Here is a 19,687-nt window from a genome sequence, read left to right on the forward strand (position 1 = left end):
TGTCCTTCAAGTTGACTAACCCCCCCCTAAAACTTTTTCATATGTTGAAAAGGAATTAAGTTCCTCTTTCTTTCCTCACGATCCATCAATTTCGATGCTTCATCTTCCCCACCGTGCTCCATAGTGGCGCCACATTACTTTTTGCACAATTTGCAGCTTCAAGAAATGCATCACCAAAAGTTGAAACTGACAAGACTTTGGCCCCTCCGTAGGGCAGCTCTGACGCTCTTGGCACCTTCAGTATAAAGCACAAAATCGTGCTAAAAGTTTATGATTAGACCCATATGAAACCCGCATCATGGAAAAAAAGTAGTTTTAAGTTATTCTGTTCACGTGATCAATCAGATTATGGGTACTCCATACACGTAAATACAGTTTCAGGTTATCTGGGCTCAAAAAAGTTATTCTGAGTTCTTTGTGATCGTCGCAGGGAAACCTCCATTGTCCCGCTTGAATTGAATATTGTGAACGAGTTTATCTCAGAATTAGGGTTTATAATTCTCTTTTCAGAAGTTTGAACACATTATTTTACACAGCGGGTACATAAATTCAGCAATAAATCATCAGAAACAATTCTTCCGAGCAGCTCAATGCACCAATCGGCGTGCAATCACAGATTTATCATACACTAACAACTCAAAGAAAAGGTGAAAAGAAACTATTTTGTAGTATTCTGTGTTCTTATGGAGTTTTCTGTGCAGAACTGTTTTTGCTATATTGATTACTGACTGTCCTCACTCCTGTGAAATCTGTTTTAATATAACTTTGCAGTTTGCAGAACCAATATCATTTATTACAAGATGTAAACTTCACAAAACCATCACAGCATCAATCCATACATAGACGATCGAAACAAATACTCCGGGATTGAGATCCAAAGCAGATAGAAGAACATTGAGAAAAGAAAACATATTCATATGTCTTGAGTTTCTTTTTTCTTCTATCAACAGAGATCCGATGCTGCGATGAATATGGAAAAAACGAAAACGGAAACGAAAAGGTACATGGTACAGCGTAATTCAGCACCGGTTCTCTATCTGAAACCCGCCGGCATTCGCTTACCGCCCTTCCTCCACTAATGCTTTCCTAGCCGACGTAATTTCAGTGGGAAAGAGAGAGCAATCGAAAACCGAGCAGTCAATCCAGTCTTTCAAGAAATCCTCTTGGCCCCAGATATCCGGTATCCAGACCCGGCCAGCGACGTCTACTCTATGTCTTTTCAACCTCTCACGCCCGCAATCTTCTCCAGATGTGTCAACAGTTACTGGGTCTTTCAGAATTTTCTCCTCCGCAGTAATACTGGTGCACTGGTTTCTGACCGGAGAAGCTTCTCTCTGCGGTTCGACGGCATTGTCAGCGACGGGAACCAGTTTAGAGGGCTCCTCCAAAGGTGACGAACTCGGGGACACACAACCAGAACGACTCCTGTGAATCATCGCAACTAGGTACTCGCTTCCCGACGAACAGCTTCTATCCGGGCTCTGTTCTCCTTCAATGGCATCCAGGCTTTGAGGCTGAGGATCATGAGAAGCTTTTTATGAGTGGAATCAAATGCATGGAGGAAATGGGTGGGGCAATGCTGCACACGTTGCATCATAAGGGGTAATTTTTGTATGGTGTGAAGCCTGTGTACGTGTCTTGACCGCTCGGAAGAGTGGAATCTGTGTGGTTCGATGGGGTTTCCGAAAGTTCTTCGGAAGGGAAAAGGAAGAACCCAAGGGCGCCGTAGGAAAATTTGGAGCTGGTGATGAACGCACGGCTCGGTATAAAAGCAAATTAAAGCGACTACTGAGACCCCTTTTTTCGTGCTGAAACAAGGCAATGGAGATATTTTGTTAATGTGCACCTACCTACCTGTCTTATGACGACGGGTCTTACTCTTCTTTACCTAAAGTTGTAAAAAATCAGGCCGGCAAAGGTTTGCGTAAGCTTCAGGAAGAGAATCTTCCTTCCAGCGTCGTCTCCCAAGTGACATTAGTGAAGCAAAAAGTTCTGACTGAAGACTGAAACCTTTCAAAGGAAAAATTATCAGCTTTGTCTTTACGCACCAAAAAGAAAAAACCAAGGATTCCTCTTACTTGGCCTGCAGGTCCTGTTTTTGACGCACGGGGATTTCTAGTTTCAGAAAGCTTTAACATAAACTAAATTGCCCATTTTCTTCATTTTCGACTGCATAAATAAAGGAGGAGAAGAACTAATGGAAAAAAATAGAAAAAAAACAAGAAAAGGAGGCGGAGGAGAGACAAAAGGGTCCAACCCTACAACCTGCGGGAAGGTCCACCCCTCTTTCCTCTCTATAAAAACAAAAGAGACAAGAATCTCTGTTTTCTCCATTGGAATAGAACAAAGGGAAGTGTTGCTCTTCTCCCCCATGTTTTACGGGGATGGCTATTGACACCTCTCCCCACAACAAGAAAGAAGCAAGCAGGGCCCCACAATAGTGTTGGACTCACTTTTTAATTGTAATTTTAATAATTTTCTTAAATAAAAATAATATCTTGATAATATTTTAAATACTTAATAATTCAAACACTTGGTGAGAATCAAGTATATACACTCTAGGAGACGGAAACGGAAACTGTCCTGCCACCTCTTCGTCTCTTGAGATTTTCAATCTTCCCTCCTAAAAAAGAGAACTTGCGGCGGCCCTCTGATCAAGCGAGAGATTTTTCCCTCCCAATAACAAGCTCGAAGCTCTTTAATCCTCTGAATGGCATCCTCCTCCTTTTCCCCAATAATTCGTCCTAAGACCTCTTTTCTTCCTTCATTATCTGCCACTCCTCTTCTTAAGACCAAGCAGAAACCCCTTTCCCGAGCTATGGGTATTGTCTGCGGTCAAAAGTCCCTTAATATTCTTGCGGATAATAGCAATAGAGAGCATGTTCTTTCCGCTGTTCAGAAATCGCTCTCCAATTGCCTCTCCGAAACTCACTTGGACCAGACTGTTCCTGGCCTTAAATCCAAGACCAGAGGCAAAGTAATTGATTTTGCTTTTTATCCTGCGGGTTTTAATTCTTCATTTCATTTTTTTACGACGATGCCGTTCTGAAAGTGATTATCTTGTAGGTCAGGGACATCTATGATTCAGGGGATTATCTTGTACTGGTTACAACAGATAGACAGAGTGCTTTTGACAGAATTCTCGCTTCAATTCCATTCAAAGGCCAGGTAATGAAGTGGGGAGTTCGGGTTTTAGTGATGCTTTTTTCATGTCATTATTTTGTCTGTGTCGAGTTTTTATTTTTTTCTGAATAACTTGTCTATATCAAGCTATGCTGAAATAGGTAATAAGGTTGTCTCAATTGAGCTATTTTTGTTTTTTTCGAACTTAAGCATGTAAACTTGGAGTTGGCTTTGTACCTTGGAGCCTTTGAAGTTTGATGAGGTTTACCAGAAGTGTCATAACAGAAAGAAAAGAAAAACAAATGGCCTTACGTTATAATTTATGAGTAAACTGCTTATCTTCATCACTAGACTCACAGAGATTGATCCAGAGTGAAATCGCAAATGATTTCTGTATGAACTATAAAGTTTTATGATTTGATTTCTAGTTGAAATGTCTTTTCAATTATTATTTTTATTACCAGTATTTGTACTACTAATAATTCCTCTTTTCAAGATCTATATGCGTTGACCATAACTTTTCCTTTTCTTAATTTTCAGGTTCTTAACCAGACAAGCTTGTGGTGGTTCGAGAGGACTCAGCATATTACACCAAATGCAGTAGTCATGGCTCCTGACACGAATGTTACAATAGCAAAAAAGTGCTCGGTTTTTCCAATTGAGTTTGTTGGTGAGCTATACTTTTTTTTCTGATCAAGTTCATTCTAGCTAGTTAAAAGCTAACTCGATAAATATGTAAGGTTATGTTGAAATGATTAAAGTCCTTAACAATCTATTTTTGTAAGAAGAGGTGAAAATCTCCTTCCAACCTTGTCTAATTGCAGTTTTTATTTGGAAACACCTATGTTAAGTGTTCCAGTCTATCCAGCATCATGAAAATCTTACTGCACATGAGAGTTTTCAAGGATATCACTCCCCTCTCTGCCCTGCCTCCTACACTTCCTCCAAAAACAATGCTTCAATCTTTTTCATGAGATATTGTGAGCAAGCATTCTGGCAGGAAACAACTTTTGTTCATTTCATTCTCTTGCTTGCTTCATGTCTGCACTGAGAGTCTATCCTTGAGCATGTGACAGGCTTTGGATTGTAACAGTCTTTCATTAATACTGATTGGGCCTCTGGTTCAACAACCACGTCAGAGGGGCAGTGGGTCTATGTGCGTCTATGCCGCTCTATGTTTGTGTGTGTGTGTGTGTATTAAATCAACACTGGAAAAAGTCCTTGTCAGGAAAAAGAAGCAAAATGTGAGAGAACTTTTTCTTATTTAAGGAGCACAAAAGTTGCACAATGGCTCTTATTTGGATTTCAGGTCTGATCTTTCTTTAACATTTTTCCATCCATTTGATGTTTTCTCTAGTTAGGAGCTTTGTGACTGGAAGCACCGAAACATCATTATGGACAGTTTATAGGAAAGGTGTCCGAAACTATTGTGGCAATGCTCTTCCAGATGGTATGAGATACAATTCTTTGCAAAGTTTTTTGTTCTGGTTATCTTTCTCTGGACTCTCAGCCTGTTGATTCATAGGCTTGAGAAAGAATCAAAAGCTTGCAAAGAATATACTTACACCGACAACAAAAGCTGCTGATCATGATGTTCCAGTGACACCTCATGATGTAAGTTTTTTGCAAAGCTCCCTTCTTTTCTTTACTTTGGTTTTTTCATCTTCTTTACTTGGCACTTTTGTCTTCTTGTTAACTGTATCTGTTGTATCCAGATAATTAAACTAGGTCTCATGACTCAAGCTGAATTTGATGAAGCAAGTACCAAAGCTTTGTGCTTGTTTGAATATGGTCAGGTGCATAAGTCTACTTCATCTTCAGCTACATTCTTTTATTCTCTTCTAATTTCCAGTTGAACTAGTCTTTTTCCAAAAACCTTCTGGTGGTTATCTTCAATATATTTTTTTCCAGGAAAATAAAAGTCTCAATTTCAAGTTTTTTTTTTTTTTTTTGGGGGGGAGGGGGGGCGGGCGCATTACCGGCATCTTCTAATTTGGTTACCTACTAATGGATCTTGTAAACCACTGAAATCAGAAACTAAAGCTAACTTTTTGTAAGCCAGCTAGCAATGTAATTTTATCCAGTTATGCATCTCTAGGATAGGTCCTTCCATTATATAATTGTTAAGGAATAGTCCTACATTGATTAGTGAGTACAAAGATCTTGAGTTTTTTAGTTGGGACAGAGGTTTCCTAAGTGGACTAGTCATTTTGGGATAGGGCCTTGGACCCAATTTAACATGGTTTCAGAGCAGATACTCATATATGGGCTTGCACCTAAAAACTATCTACTTGTAGAGCCACAAAAGAGGGCCTACACCTAAAACTATCCACTTGTAGAGCCACAAAAGAGGGCCTACACCTAAACTGCTTACTCTTAAATTATCCACTTGTAGAGCCATAAAAGATGGTCTAGACGTGAGGGGGAGTGTTAAGGAATAGTCCTACATTAATTAGTGAGTACAAAGATCTTGAGTTTATTAACTGGGAAAGAGGTTTCCTAAGTGGAATAGTCATTTTGGGATAGGGCTTTGGACCCAATTTAACAATAATAAAGGATCTGACCAAATTTTATTTGCAGCAAGTGGCTTTGGAGCATGGTTTGCTATTGGTGGACACAAAGTATGAGTTTGGAAAGGGACCTGATGGTGATGTGCTTTTAATTGATGAGGTTGGATATGCAAAGTTGGATCTATACTTGAATGTTTTTCAGTTCTGGATAATTGATAGTTAAGAAACTCCTTCCGTGCTCTTGATGCAGGACTGCCCTGCACTCTCCCTTTATTCCCCGTTGGGGGAGGACCTCCCTTTCTAGCTGCAGTGCAGCAGGGGAAACACAAAGGAGGGGAGGGGGAAGGAGATCTGTCTGGTTTCAAATCATTCGCCAGTTAAACCTCCAAAATTGGATGGGTTGGCGAATTTTTCACCTTCTCCCATGTTTTTGTACATTTGGATATGGATTTGTGGCCAGGTCCAGCTGAACCTGTTGCAATTGGCCGATATGATCCTGGTTTTCTAGCTTTGATAAAAGCACATTGTTTTTGGAATTGATGAAAACATTTATTTTTCTTCACGTGAAATATTTATTGTTCATGAACCTGATAATTTTTTGTCATCTCCAGGTGCATACCCCTGATTCAAGCAGATACTGGATTGCTAATTCTTATGAGGAACGCTTTAGTAAGGGTCTAGAGCCTGAAAATGTTGACAAGGTGAGTTTTTATTTTCCTTTCATTGTTTCTTTAGAAAATAAGTTGCAGATTGTCTCATTTTTGGGATTCATCTTCTGTAGAATCCCTGTGAGACAAAACTCTTGGACCATTTGTGTGTAATGTTGGTTCTTCAACTTAAGAGTATGTTATAGCAGTCCATGATTCATATCCAAGTGGCACAGCCTTTTTTTTTTTTTAAATCCTGGATTCTGGATAAATCTGATATTCCTGGGGTTCTGCTTTTGGTTTGACCTGTTTCATAAGACTGATTAGTTCAAGTTTTACAATATGGTGTCAATCTTTATCTCAAATAGTATTTTTGTCTTAGGTAATCAACCGAAAAAAGTGATATTGCTTCTTGAATTATTATAACAAGGGAGAAGGCATAATTGTATTAATGTTTTTGTGTTTAATGGTATAATTACTATTGTAATTTGAAAATTTCTTTGAACCAATGGTTTTTTTTCAGGAGTTTCTGAGGCTGTGGTTCAAAGATCACTGCAATCCATATGCGGATGAGGCAAAGCAATTTTATCCTTTCACCATTTCTCAAAAAAAGAAAAAAAAGAAAGAAAAAGTGTTATCCTTTTATTTGATTGTTCTTTATTAGATGCTGTTTCAATGGATTGTTTGTTTTTGGATCATTTGCAAAACGGGTCTGAGCATTTGGGTCTGTGTATGCAGGTCCTTCCAGATGCTCCCGAAGAGCTTGTTTGTGAACTAGCTTGGCGGTATGTCTTCCCCACTCATTTTATTTATTTACTAATGTTTTTGCCATGGTATTGGGCCTTGTTGGGCAACTTTTGGTGATTGAATTCAGGAATAGTTCAATACCACATTTGTTGCTTCTGATATGTATCAAAGATCTTAAATGTTAATGGCTTCCCTGCAGATACATTTTTCTGTATGAAACAATCACGAATTCCAGATTTGAGGTACCACTAACCAAGGTAAATAAATCAAAACTGCCTGTTCTGTACTGCAAAATTCTTTTATAACACAGCTGCATGAATCAAATAGAAAATCAAACAAATAACTTGCATCCATTTAAAAATAATAATAATTAAGTAAATAACTTGCTTGTCATTGGTGCATCATGTACAGGAGCCAATTCACGACCGGATATCACGGAATGTTTCCCAAGCTTTGTTGAGTCTATGATAGTTGGTAACGAGTATTTGGGTGTGTCAAAGGCATATATACCTGAAACTAATTTATATTTGATTTGGGTTTTCTTCCAACTAGGTAGGAAGTAAACCATGTTTTCAATTTTGGAGTGTTTTGGTGCAAAAATCTTCAGGAGGGAAGAAGGGAGAGGAATTTGAGATGCAACAAATGGGCAAACCGTTGGTGAATTTTAAACTTAAAGCCGCAACTCTCAGTTTTGTTTTAATTTTAAATTTGACCAAGTTGTAGTAGCTCCAAGTTATTCGCTTGTGCTTGTATACGATCATTAAATACATAAATTATAATTTTGGAGCCGATGTTACATATGGTTTTAATGCTATTTGAAATGGATCTATGAATTCCAAAATTGCCATTGCATATGATATCCTGATTATTTATTGTCCAGAGCAGATCTAACGATTCATAGTTGTCGGCATCTGTCAGTCGAGTCTTTGATTCTTCTGCCTTATGTTAGGTTTTTTAGAAATCATGTGGGAACTTGTATTTTATCATTTGGATAAAAAACGAAACATGCACGGAGTTGGTTTATACCCGAAGCAGTTAATGATCCAATAAAGTGATCACATGTGGACCGGCTATCTTATAACAGAGGTGTTTGGATCGAACCAACTAATCGGGTGGAGTCGATGGATGCAGATGGACCGAACCAATTATCGTATGTAGCATCCTCTCGTATCAGGTACAAGACCCTCTTGGGGTTTATGCCTTCCTGTGGAAAGGAAAAAGTCTGGAAGCCTGATGCCGGTTACTGTTTTAAACCTCTTATACATGAATAGCTAAAATAGTTCCTTGCTGCAAAAACTGCCTCTGATGAATGACATATGTTCTCTATAATGAATGCTATGAACACTTGCCAGATGTGTATGTCTTTCAATTATCATTATTTCTACATATGACTTGACACAACAATTTACTCTTTTAACTCAATGAATTTACTCACGTTTAAAGATGAGGAAAAAACCAAATATGGACACCTGCCGTTGTCAATCGTCAATTATAAAACAATCGACATTAGCGTATTGTTTCTTAATTTAATTTCAATTACTTTACACAAAGGCTCGCCCCTTGTGTTGACAAATTGACGAGTTTTCTTGTCACACATCAATTCGCATAGAAAAGAAAACAATTCCTTAGTACTCACAAGTCAAAGACATGCATCGAGCAAAGGGACAGACGATAGGTGAATTAAAAATATCTGCCGCAATCAAAAAATATGAACTACTCGTTTTTGTATCTGGTTCAAACCAACAACAGTAAGAACCCACGCAAAAAAAAAAACAGAAAAATAAACCAAACCAGTCCGCAGTATCAATCGATGCCCTATTTCATATCAAAAGAGTTACCTACAAAAATTGGAATGCAAGTCCCCTGACATTCATTTCATTTGTCCGCGCTGTGTTTTGCCTTGGTATGGGATAGCAGAGCACCTTCAGAATTGAACGTCCTACCAGCCAAAGAGATGTAAGTTATATCGTTCACAATTTTTTGAATAGCAAAAGCTGAAACAAAAAAAAAAAAAAAAAAAAAAAGTTTACGCATTAGACAGAAACGCAATATGATTTACTTGCTGCAAGACTTGCAAGACACTTGACCCCCAGATTTGGGTGTCTGGGGCTGCTTTGATTTTTCACCATTGGCAAGAGTCTTGGCAGAGGGCTTGATAGGATGAGGAGTTGCAGTATGACCACCTTTCTTGCCATCACCACCTGTAAATCATAACATGGTTATAGCTTTCATCAGAATTTTGAAAAAGAAAAAGCTACTAAAAAAGCCAAGGCAGGAGTCGTCTTCCAACCAGAAGGTATGGCCAACTTTGCCTTCTTGTCTGGCACAGGGGTCTTGGCAGTAGAGTCATTAGTTCTCTTCTTTCCAGTTTCAACCTAAGCAGAAATAAAAAACAAAAAAAAAAAAAAACAGGAACCAAATTAGAGTGAAACATAGTAAAATAAGACACTACCAATGAAATAAGTTGTACATTCTAGTTACCTTCTTTGGTGTGGCTTCCTTCTCATCTTCAGAACTATCTTCATCCTCCTCATCCTCATCACTTTCATCACTGTCTTCTGTCATGTCCTGTTCCAGAAAAGACGTTAATTCCATGGTTGTCTAAAGTCCAAGAGTGAGTAAAAATGTTCTCAACTACGTATAAATCAAATACCTCATCTGATCCTGACTCGTCTTCTTCAAACTCATCATCATCGTCATCATCATCGTCATCATTATCTTCATCTTTGTCTTCCTTTGACTTTTCAGCCTTAACAGGTTCTGCTTTTGCCTTTGACTTGGAATCAGATTTAACTGCATTTGCTTTGCCAACAGCTGGCTTTGACGAGACTAGTTTTGCATCAGACATCCCTACAATTTTGTCAATTTTTTTTATTAGTTAGCCGCCTACTAACAAAAACATATATGCTTACTTCTGGTAGACAAATAATTAATCATCCGAGAGAAATGTTATGACAAAATGGATCTATCTGACCATTAAGACCAAGTGGTGCAATTTGGTCATCTTCAGAATCTTCATCTGCCATAATTTTGATCAGAATATAATTAAATTAAGACAAATAAAATATTTTTTTTAGAAAACAGGTAAAATAGGTAAAGAATATGAGACCTACCAGAAAAATCCTCAGCAGTAAAAACATCGAAAGAATTTCGAGTTAAGTTAAATCAAATAATCAAACAAAAGCAAGAGAATATAAAACAGTGAAAGGACATCAAGGGAAGGCATAAGAAAAATTTGAAGGATATTTGTCATCGTGGAAAGATTTATAACCACTGAAGTGGACGCTTGACTTTCCATTATGAGAAAGTTCAAATTCTTTCTCAAAAACCAAATCAAAAGAGACCTGAGGGAACTTTTCTGGAGCAAGTGTTCCTATGACCATTTTTGGACCATCTACCTTCACAGACATTACCAGTTCGGTACTCTTGCCCTTTTTAACTTCACCGAGTGCAGCCTACCAGGCAAGAATGCAAACATTTAATATGATAAATGAATGAAACCACAGAAGTATAAAGGTTAAGAAAAAATCAAACCTGTGAGAGATGTATATAGGTATCAAATCCAGGATCACATTTCACAGTTTCTCCAGGTTTAACTTCAATTCCTGCACAGCCAAAACCAGATAACAACAAAAAAGCTAAGGCAATGGAGAACATCAAATTCAATGATAATGGTACTGAAAATAAATAACAATACAAAATAGTACAACTATCATGAATGATCAACCGTAGGGCGAGTAAGAAACAACACTATGCAATTTCAAACATTTTCTAATATTCTTGTCCTCATCACACTTGAGATTAATTCACAGCATTGGAAATTAGAATACATATACCAACAATGCCGAAACCATAGCAACGACGATAACATAGCAATAAATAAAGATGAAAAAATACAACAAAAGAACCAGTAAAGATTCAAATAAACATATTAACAATGGTTAGCCATAAATAAAGAGATGCAAACCAAGCCAAAACATGGCATACCGAATAACAGGGGAGAAGCATAAATGAGAACATAAATAAAAGGAACAGCAATCGTATACTAAAAGCATTACAAATCGGAAAACAGTTGCTAATTAAAAAAGACGAACTACCACGTTTTTAAAAAAACCGAAATACACATATCCATACCGCAGCTTAACTTTAAAAAAGAAAAAAAAGAAAAAGGCGTAACAGCTACTACGGATTAGCCGTCAAATGCGAACAAAGAATACTCACCCCAGAACTCCATTGCTACTGTAGGAGGAGAAGAGGTGTGGAGGGATTTGAAGCAGAGAGACTCTAGGGAAATGCGAGTGAGGGAGAGTGGAAAATGAAAGGGCGATGGAGGGGTTTTATAGGGAGTCTGGAATCCTCTTAACCGCTGCGCCCCCAAATATTTAGGGTTTTTTAAGTGCAAGGGTACGTATTGCTCATAGCACCTCCAAGTTAAAAGGGTTTCGGACATCTTATACTAAAACTTCAATTTGATGCTAATGTGCACAAAATCGTGGGACAAAAACACCCACGCTTGAGCATTCAAGAAATACATAAATTGATATTACCAATACTATAATGAAAATGAATAGAGGATAATAAAATATTTTTAATATTATAAATATATTTTATTAGTTTTATTATTTTTCATATTGTATAGTTTTTTTATAAATCTTATGACATGTTGTTGTTTAATTTAATTTTTTTATTTTTAGCTAATTTATTTCATGTTTTATGATATTTAAAAATAATATATTAAACTATCTATGCACTTACCTATTTACTTGCCGAAAATCATATACATAATAAGTTATTATCTATTCGTATAAAACGAGTAACAAAACAAATAAACTCAGTTTCTTTTCTCCCAATCACATGAACAAGACTATATACAGTAGTATTTAATTTGAATTTTGAACCCACACGACTAAGGTCTACAACTGGGAAAACACTAATATGGTGTACATGAGATAAATTTTAGGGAATATGGGTATATACATGTCTTTGCCAAGCGAATTGGGAATATGTTGAGGACGAAAGAGTTTTACAGCAGGAAACGCATGATCTTCGTCCAAGAAAAAGTATCTGTTGGAGCTTTCTCAGCTTCGCGAGAGCAACTAGATGTTCCAACGGCAGCTTGAGCGGGCTTTGGACACAGAAAGAAGTTCCTCGAGCCCAGGGCGATCAGCTGCTCGTTTCGATCCAAACCTGATGAAATCAGTCAATAAAATATTTTCTTGTCAGCCAAGTCTTGATTTTAGATGGTGGCAGTCCACTAATTCAAGAAACGATGAGAGGACAGTTGCTTACTTTCCAAGCTAAACGTCGAATAATGGAGGTTGAACGCGTCAGGGACCGCCGTCGGAATCAGTGGCCGCCTGCCGTCCTTCGCATATTGCCGGACGGCCGCGGCGATCAGATCTCCAACCGTCGATTCGAGAGACATCACCACGTGCACAGGCCCCAAGCTCCCTTTGACTGTGACGTTCACCAGCACCTTCGTCAAGCGAGGCACAAGATTCCCTGGCGACGGCGACGACGGGAAGAGTACTACTCCTGGAGCGCTTCGAAGATCGGGCTGCGTCTTAGGCCGTCGGAGCTCCACCGTCGCCGTTGGCAGCTTTCCGTGAAACGACTTGGCCTTCTCAGTCAACCTCCCGACCCGGCCTCTCTCCTCCAAACCTTGTTGTTTCCGAGCCTTGGAACCAGCGGTCGGCATCGTTACCGCGACGCTTAAGACCTCAATCGGCGGAAACGAAAGAACCTAAGGCGAGGGAAACCAAGAGCTGGATAAGAGCAGCGGCTCTCAGTGTCTCTCCTTGTTTCGGATAGCATAACCAGAGGGCCAGGAAGGTTTCCACAGATGGAAAAATCTCAGCAGAGCCGGAATTAATCCGATGAACCCGTGCAAGGAGACGATGGATGTATTTAAAAGAGTAGCTTTGAGAGCATTATTGAAATGTTACCGGCTACAGCAGGTGAAGTTCTGTGCAGAAATGCAGAGTCAGAGAAGGAAGGAAGAAATGACGAAGAACCAACATCGGGCCCACAATCTTGGCTTGATAAACCGTTCTCTTTCACCTGGTCGGTTGCAGTCTTTCAGTCCATCTAGGACAGTATCGATTGATTGAGTTGACCGTAATTAGACTCATCTGGACCGAGCAGTTATGATCTCACCGGTTCAACTGAAGCCAGCCATTTACTGTACTGACGACCACGACCGGACCAGTTTGGGTCAAAATCTAATAATTGCTCCTCCCAGTTGAGAACATGCTATAATAGAGTTCCAAATCCGGGAAAAAGATCCGGATAAAGAAGCTCCGAATAGACTAACTTCAGATCCGGAGTTTGTTGTTTTGGCAAGGAATCACTAAACTAGATCCGATCCGTCGAAAATCGGATACGTCAGTAATCCAACTCCGATTTGGAGTCCAATTAGTCGCGCGACCGCGTGACATGTTGCGTGGCAACCGGTAGGGCCCAGAATCGGAAGGCAGGTGGGATGCATCCGGGTGATACTCGGTCTTCTACACGCTAAGGTGCGGCAAAACAGAGTTTGTCGTTTACAGGGTAGGAGTGTATTGGGCAAGGTGCGACCTAAGAACGATGAATGCGATCTGACGGCGGAGAAGGAGAGGAACGAGTGGGGCCACGTGGTGAATGAAGGAGTCCGTATCAACTGTCTAACCTAATTTTTCCAACTTCCCATCTGTTGAGTTTTCCCAAAATAGTGAAAAAGATGAACAATCTCTCCGCTGAATGACAAAAGGAAGAAGCCACCCATCTCTGTGGCCGCAGCCACACTCCAAAAGCGTCCCTCTCTGACCGGAGAATCGAGAAGTCGATTTTTCTCCGCCGCAATTCTGGACAAGAGCTGGACACCGCTGCTCCCTCTTTTAGTCTTTCCTACTCGTTTCGTATTCGATAGACGAGAAAGAGACAATTTACATGTTACGCACATTTTCGTTTTCTTTGATCGAAGGCGGTCTCGCAGCTGAAAATGATAGACGATCGGATGAAACGCTGGTATGTGATGAAAACTATGCGGATGACGGGGAGTGTTTTGGCAGATTCATCCCATGTCGGCCACTGGGACGAGTTGAAGTCCAACTTGGCCAACACGAGCTTCTGGATCATCACACACTTCACTTTCATTTGGAGTGTTAATTGAATCTGAAATTGATGATTGAGCTGAACTATTTCCGCTGCTTTCGGTCCATACACTCCTTCAAAGACCTGTCTGGGATTCTTTCCTTGCTCCTTCCTTTTTTCAATTTGAAAGGATTGGTGCTTGCAGATCGGATTCACTCTCAACTTCCACATCCAAATCCAAATTAGGTATACCTAACTTAAATGGAATTAAGTTTATACTCAATTTTTTTTCTGAATTTAAATGAAAAGGAAGATCTTTTTTCTTTTCCCTTAAAAAAACATAAATGATTAAAGCAAGTTAAGAGTATTTTGCTACCATCCCTTTCCACATGGTCCTGAACTAAAGGAGAAAAAGTGGAAAAGGCTGGCTGGCCCTTCGTCACCTCTTCCCTTTTTGCAAATCACATCAATAGAAGAAAAACATTGGGACTTCTTCTGTCTGTTTAGTTTAAAATATTAGGTAGAGTAATTTTTTTAAACACTTGTAGGTAGGTGTCCCTCCCTTTGAACATCTTCTAATGGCCAAAACTTTGACTAAATTGGATTCCTTGTGAAATTTTTAACTCGAGGTTATAAACGTTTAGTGGGGTCATAAATCAATTGATGTGGTCTTCTAATTGTTTTTTTTAAGTTTCTTACACAGATTAGTGTCCCTTTTAAGTCACCCAATTCTTGCCTAAATAAGAACTGGAAATAAGATCTGTTTCCGATTGGGTCCAATTTTGACGAGATTGAATGAAAGTTTCAATTTTTTTAAGAATAACAGTAAAATTGAAGACACTAATATGAATATTATCAACCCATTGAATTTAGAAGCTGCTGCAACGTTTTAAAATAATTGTTATTTGTTAATAATGTTTATACTTTATAGTCTCAGTTTTACATTTCTAACTGTAGTGTGTTCTTAAGTTAAGAGTTCTCATGTTGTTAAGAATATGACCAAATCTAATGGTCATTTGGGCTTCTCAGTCTCACACTGAGACACGCCTGAAGAAGTCTTATCGAATATGGCACCAAGTTAAAAGTATAACGAATAGATGAATTTTGCTACTCACTTTCGAAATTGGTGAGAGAGCAGCCATGAATCAAAGATTTCTAGTACGACTCATCAGTAGACAGAGAAACATAGAATCAACAAGATGATGAAACCATCCTAGTAGAGATGGAGTGGCTTTTATTTATGTACAGTAAAAATGGCTACAATGCCGACCAAGCCTAACCTTGGTTACACTCTGAAACTACCATAGAGCTCTGCTCAACATTTGCCCTCCCTAAAGGAACCTTCTTCTTCTACGCTTTGACAATTCCATGTTTATTTTTCTCGTCCTCTGAGCTGTTATCTAGAAAAGTGCCCAAATCTCCATGAATTATGGAGAAACTCTCATTGCAGTTCTGTTTCCTCAAGCAACAGCCACCGACCTTTCTATCTCAAACCCCCACAAACAACTCCAACACAAAAGGGTTCAATCATCAATAGAAATCTCAGTCGAGTAGTTCTTTATAGAACCAACACTTGATTTCTCATCCCAGCTTGCAGAGCACCTTTCCTAAGCCAAAGCCAAATCATATGGTAGTAAATACCCACATTAAGGTTTCTCAACTTTTACTTGCAACAAATATGTATTTACCAGTACGATGGTAAACTTCCCCAGCGCAAAACCCTTTCATCTGTTTCTGGGGTCTCTCAAGCTTATTAGCTATTGCAACTTTATTTATTAACCTACATACAGCTCACATTGAAATTGTCTTACAAAATTTCTTTTTCTTTCCAGATTCTACTTTTTTTCAGTATTTAAACAAGAAATGGACTCCAAAAGGTCGTAGTGCCCATAACCATGAAACAACACTTCAACAGGCATCTCCCCATCTTTTTTATACTCCTGACCGTAGCTTGCAATTTTCTCAAAGCTGCCCGAGCTTTTGTCTTTTATGAATACTGTTATTGGCATTCTGCACTCGTGGAAGAAAAGAAATTGCTTAATACCTAATAATTTATAAATTTACATTCCCTAAGATTGTTAACGTGCCAAAGAAAAAAAGAATCAACCACTGACTTGCACCTTATGATGAGAGGAAATAATGGAAAAGGGAGATTGAATGGGTGGTAGTAATTGGAACACACCTAAGAACATGTGAAGCCACGACCAACTCGGGCTCTCCTCCCCAAGATTGAGGTTGCTGTATATTCTTCACATATTCATCAAAATCTCCTTCAATGAACCTGGTGCAAAGCAAATGATCGGTAAGTAATTCACTGTTTAAACCATCTCAAAGATATTATAAACGAAATTATGACTCACTTTTCAATTTCCTTGCGCCTCTTTAAGAGTTCATCAGCAACCTGAATAGAAAAAGTTCGACATTCAGAAAATTAGTGTTATTATTATTATTATTTGAAAATGGTGACAAGAAACAATAAGAAGCCCGTAGTCTAATGGAGTGTCTTGAATGACAACAACTCATAAATTTAAAAAATAAAAATAAAAATATGGGAACTGACTTGAACTCTTAAGCCATCAGCTAGTTCTTGCTCTTGGGTTTCATCAGGAGCTTCTTTCCCATTCCTCAAGCATGATCCATGAGCAATGGCTCTAAAAAGACATCGACCATCAGCAGTCATGCCTATAGAACCAATTAAGATCACGATTAACCTTGCTATTCATAAAGTTTCATGCCTCAGACACCCAAGTTTACTCTCTGAGAAATTATCATACTTACAGGATTGACATCTTCTACACAATAATTACTTATTATCTTGAACACTAAACATCTGATTCAAAATTGATAAAAAAAAAAAAAAAAAAGCTCATCAATCGTGAATGCATCAGAAAATAATAAAAAAAGAGCAAGAAATCAAATTTATACATTCAGCTCTAAGACTAAACTAGAAAACTGTGCACCTAAACTTGCATGGAAATGATGCCGTACTCTTTTAAGTCTTTATACCCTTTCAAGCCCATTTGCACATTTTCCTTTACATTAAACAGCATCCATTAAGTATAATTTCTTTTTCATCATAATTGAGGGCACCAGAGACTAGGTCATTTACCCAAACTAGAGAAGCATACTGGGGAGTTCTCCATAGAAGTGTTGGATCTTCCTTAAGTGGTTCGTAATGTTAATGAATTCCTTACAAAGGACAACTTCCCTAGTGGTTCCTTACAAAGGCTTTTGGAGGCATGGGCATCACTATTTTAATGGAATCCTATAAATTACAGGACAGAGGTGAAAGATATGGCTCACATCAATGAGCAAATAACTTACATGGTGTCGCCCGATTACTATTTAGAGCTACATACAGCATTCCAATTGCCTTTTTGGAATACAGCAGAGAACAAAAAGACCAAGGCTCGGCAATCACCAGCATGGCACAAGGTTTTGCTACAAGTCTTGCACTGTCTGCAGCAAAAGAAGATAAGACAATGAAGCCACAACTGAACAGCAGATGGGCCGGAAAATAGAAGCAAGATATTTGGATTCGATGTGCACAAAAGTAGCTCCAGGCTGGTGTTAGGATATTTCGCTGGGTTGTAACTTCCTAATAAAATAGTGAGACACATTTTGACATACATCGTATATATATATAAAATAGGCCCTTCCCTATAACCTTATGAAACTACACTCATACACCAGCTGCAACTTGCTGTTATCAATAACCTTGTCCAATGAAAATCGTTTGGCTTATGTATGATGTAGACCTGCACAGGCACCTTCACACACATAACCCCCATTAAACAACGTATTTCACCAAGATTAACGCCGGGCTGGTAGCAATTGTGTGAAATCAGTTCCTCATGTTTTTTCTTATGCCGTTTTCTCTTCGAGCCTTAATCGAAAAGTAGAATAGAAATATTTTGCACCGATACTCATCGGACTTTTCCCCTGTTCAGATCAAGTTTATTGCAAAAATAACTTCAAATTTTCAACTATGCTCATCATCTGTTAGCTAGAATTCACGCATGTCGTATCATACTATCTGTATCGGCCTCAACAACCCATTGTTCAGCACCTTCCTCGAAGTGCATCGATTTGGGGCCATCACATACAAAAATATCCAGAACAATCATAATGAAATAATCAAGCTGAAGAGGAAAATCGATAATTTGTTAAGAAAACATACCTGTAATCCTATAACTGGAGGCAATGCCACTGTCGCTAGGGTTTGTCGCTTGAGCCGGAGCGGAGCTCTCGTCCTCCTTCTCTTCTTCATGATCATGGCAGGGGAGGCAATCCAACGGCCCGCAGTAGGGGCAAATGCCGAAAAGCAGCCACTCGGAATCGGAGCAGTGGAGCCACCTCGCTGGTCGAGCGTCCCAAGCGGCGTTCCACGAGCCCTCCTCTTTCACGCCGGTCCCTGCCTTCCTCGCGCGGAAAATTTCCCGGCGGAACTCACCGCAGGGCAATATCGCTTGCCACAACAACGCCGCGCCACCAAGATACCCGTAGCTGCATCGGCGCCGCGTCTGGTCGCCGACAGGAGAAGTCGGACGCAGGGAAACAGACAGCCGCTCGTCGACGGGGACGGGAGAGGCGAACCCTGGTGGTCTGGGCCGCGCGCAGAGAACCTCGCTTAACATCACCGGCAGTTTCTTCGCCGCCTGCCACGGCCACTCTCCCTCTCTCCGTCTAAACCTCAGCTACCATCACCGACGAACATGAATCCCCCTCACCTCTCACCTCTCACCTCTCTCTGCGCTGCTAATTTTCCACAGAAATAGGAAACTTGTGGCGGCTGAAACCTCAAGTCTCAACCAGGGTGGAAAGGATACAGTCGCGGTCACCACTCTTACGGGCTCACTTACTTGGCCCCTTCGTGGGACCAGTCCCTGCCCGCTTGCTGAGGAATCCGTAATATTCCCCTGAAAATTTGTACGTCCCAAACTTGTTACCATGAGTGCTTACACCCCTTTCCAACGAAAATGAGGTAAATAACTTTCCTCGAACCGAACACGTGAGCGCGGAAAGTCAAGTTAACCAATAAGAAATCTCTTTACATTACGCTCCGATTGATTTAGGAATTAAGATTCTCTACGTCTGTTATTAATAATTCCACGGGAAGACCAGCGGAAAGTGTTTAATCCCAATTCCCAGCTTCAGCCTATTAAAAATGAGATTACGACCTTGGTTTTTCCGGCAGAGAAAAAGCCATTTCTGGATCCCCTTGTAGTTAAATCTGTGCCATTGATTTTAAGATCAAACGGTTTGGCATCGTTTGATGATCAATGATTCAAGACGTAGGTGGAACTAAGATCCAAATGTAGCATCCCGACAAGGTGATCTCCGATATCTGATCTCGTATCAGGTAAAACTCGGTGTCGGACATTACCGACTCGAGTTAACTCGGCTAAATCTCAAATTACAGAAACTCGACAACATCTCAGCATTCTACCGTGAAAAAGTATTTGGTTTGCAAGCTTTGATGCGATTAAGAAATGTAATATATAACGTATGAGAACTCTTTCTGAAAAGCAGAAGACAAGAAAGAGTTCTCTGAGCAAGCAGGAGGAGGTTGGTGGGTCTGACTGTTAC

General features: G+C 39.5%; 4 protein-coding genes across 6 annotated transcripts; 1 reads left to right on the forward strand and 3 right to left on the reverse strand.

The window, feature by feature from the left end:
- The first annotated feature begins 2,578 nt into the window (after positions 1-2,578).
- On the forward strand, positions 2,579-7,820 carry LOC137956495 (phosphoribosylaminoimidazole-succinocarboxamide synthase, chloroplastic). The gene is made up of 12 exons (XM_068804019.1): positions 2,579-2,977; positions 3,067-3,168; positions 3,664-3,793; positions 4,481-4,573; positions 4,649-4,737; positions 4,839-4,919; positions 5,704-5,793; positions 6,245-6,334; positions 6,804-6,854; positions 7,019-7,065; positions 7,227-7,284; positions 7,439-7,820. Exons 1-12 carry the CDS (start codon positions 2,711-2,713, stop codon positions 7,493-7,495), a joined length of 1,155 nt encoding a protein of 384 aa, XP_068660120.1. The 5' UTR covers positions 2,579-2,710; the 3' UTR covers positions 7,496-7,820.
- An 859-nt stretch (positions 7,821-8,679) lies between these two features.
- On the reverse strand, positions 8,680-11,428 carry LOC137955743 (histone deacetylase HDT1-like). Of its 2 annotated transcripts, XM_068802842.1 has the most exons (10): positions 11,249-11,428; positions 10,562-10,632; positions 10,274-10,482; positions 10,141-10,157; positions 10,002-10,046; positions 9,681-9,877; positions 9,509-9,595; positions 9,318-9,402; positions 9,087-9,228; positions 8,680-8,966 (listed from the first exon to the last, which is right to left on the reverse strand). In XM_068802842.1, exons 1-10 carry the CDS (start codon positions 11,259-11,261, stop codon positions 8,903-8,905), a joined length of 930 nt encoding a protein of 309 aa, XP_068658943.1. In that variant the 5' UTR covers positions 11,262-11,428; the 3' UTR covers positions 8,680-8,902. The 2 variants fall into 2 exon arrangements, with proteins under 2 accessions (XP_068658943.1, XP_068658944.1); XM_068802843.1 differs by lacking the exon at positions 10,002-10,046.
- A 461-nt stretch (positions 11,429-11,889) lies between these two features.
- LOC137957317 (uncharacterized protein At4g22758-like) lies at positions 11,890-12,874 on the reverse strand. Its single transcript, XM_068805071.1, has 2 exons — positions 12,317-12,874; positions 11,890-12,214 (listed from the first exon to the last, which is right to left on the reverse strand). Exons 1-2 carry the CDS (start codon positions 12,723-12,725, stop codon positions 12,051-12,053), a joined length of 573 nt encoding a protein of 190 aa, XP_068661172.1. The 5' UTR covers positions 12,726-12,874; the 3' UTR covers positions 11,890-12,050.
- A 2,424-nt stretch (positions 12,875-15,298) lies between these two features.
- LOC137956289 (uncharacterized) lies at positions 15,299-18,892 on the reverse strand. Of its 2 annotated transcripts, XM_068803719.1 has the most exons (6): positions 18,279-18,892; positions 17,423-17,557; positions 16,659-16,780; positions 16,459-16,499; positions 16,281-16,379; positions 15,299-16,108 (listed from the first exon to the last, which is right to left on the reverse strand). In XM_068803719.1, exons 1-6 carry the CDS (start codon positions 18,733-18,735, stop codon positions 15,934-15,936), a joined length of 1,029 nt encoding a protein of 342 aa, XP_068659820.1. In that variant the 5' UTR covers positions 18,736-18,892; the 3' UTR covers positions 15,299-15,933. The 2 variants fall into 2 exon arrangements, with proteins under 2 accessions (XP_068659820.1, XP_068659822.1); XM_068803721.1 differs by lacking the exon at positions 17,423-17,557.
- Positions 18,893-19,687: the final 795 nt, after the last annotated feature.

The sequence above is a fragment of the Aristolochia californica genome, unplaced genomic scaffold, assembly GCF_029961685.1.
Source record: "Aristolochia californica isolate CCGP_79_NKW_82.1479 unplaced genomic scaffold, dmAriCali1.0.hap1 SCAF_2, whole genome shotgun sequence".
Taxonomy (NCBI): Eukaryota; Viridiplantae; Streptophyta; class Magnoliopsida; order Piperales; family Aristolochiaceae; genus Aristolochia; species Aristolochia californica.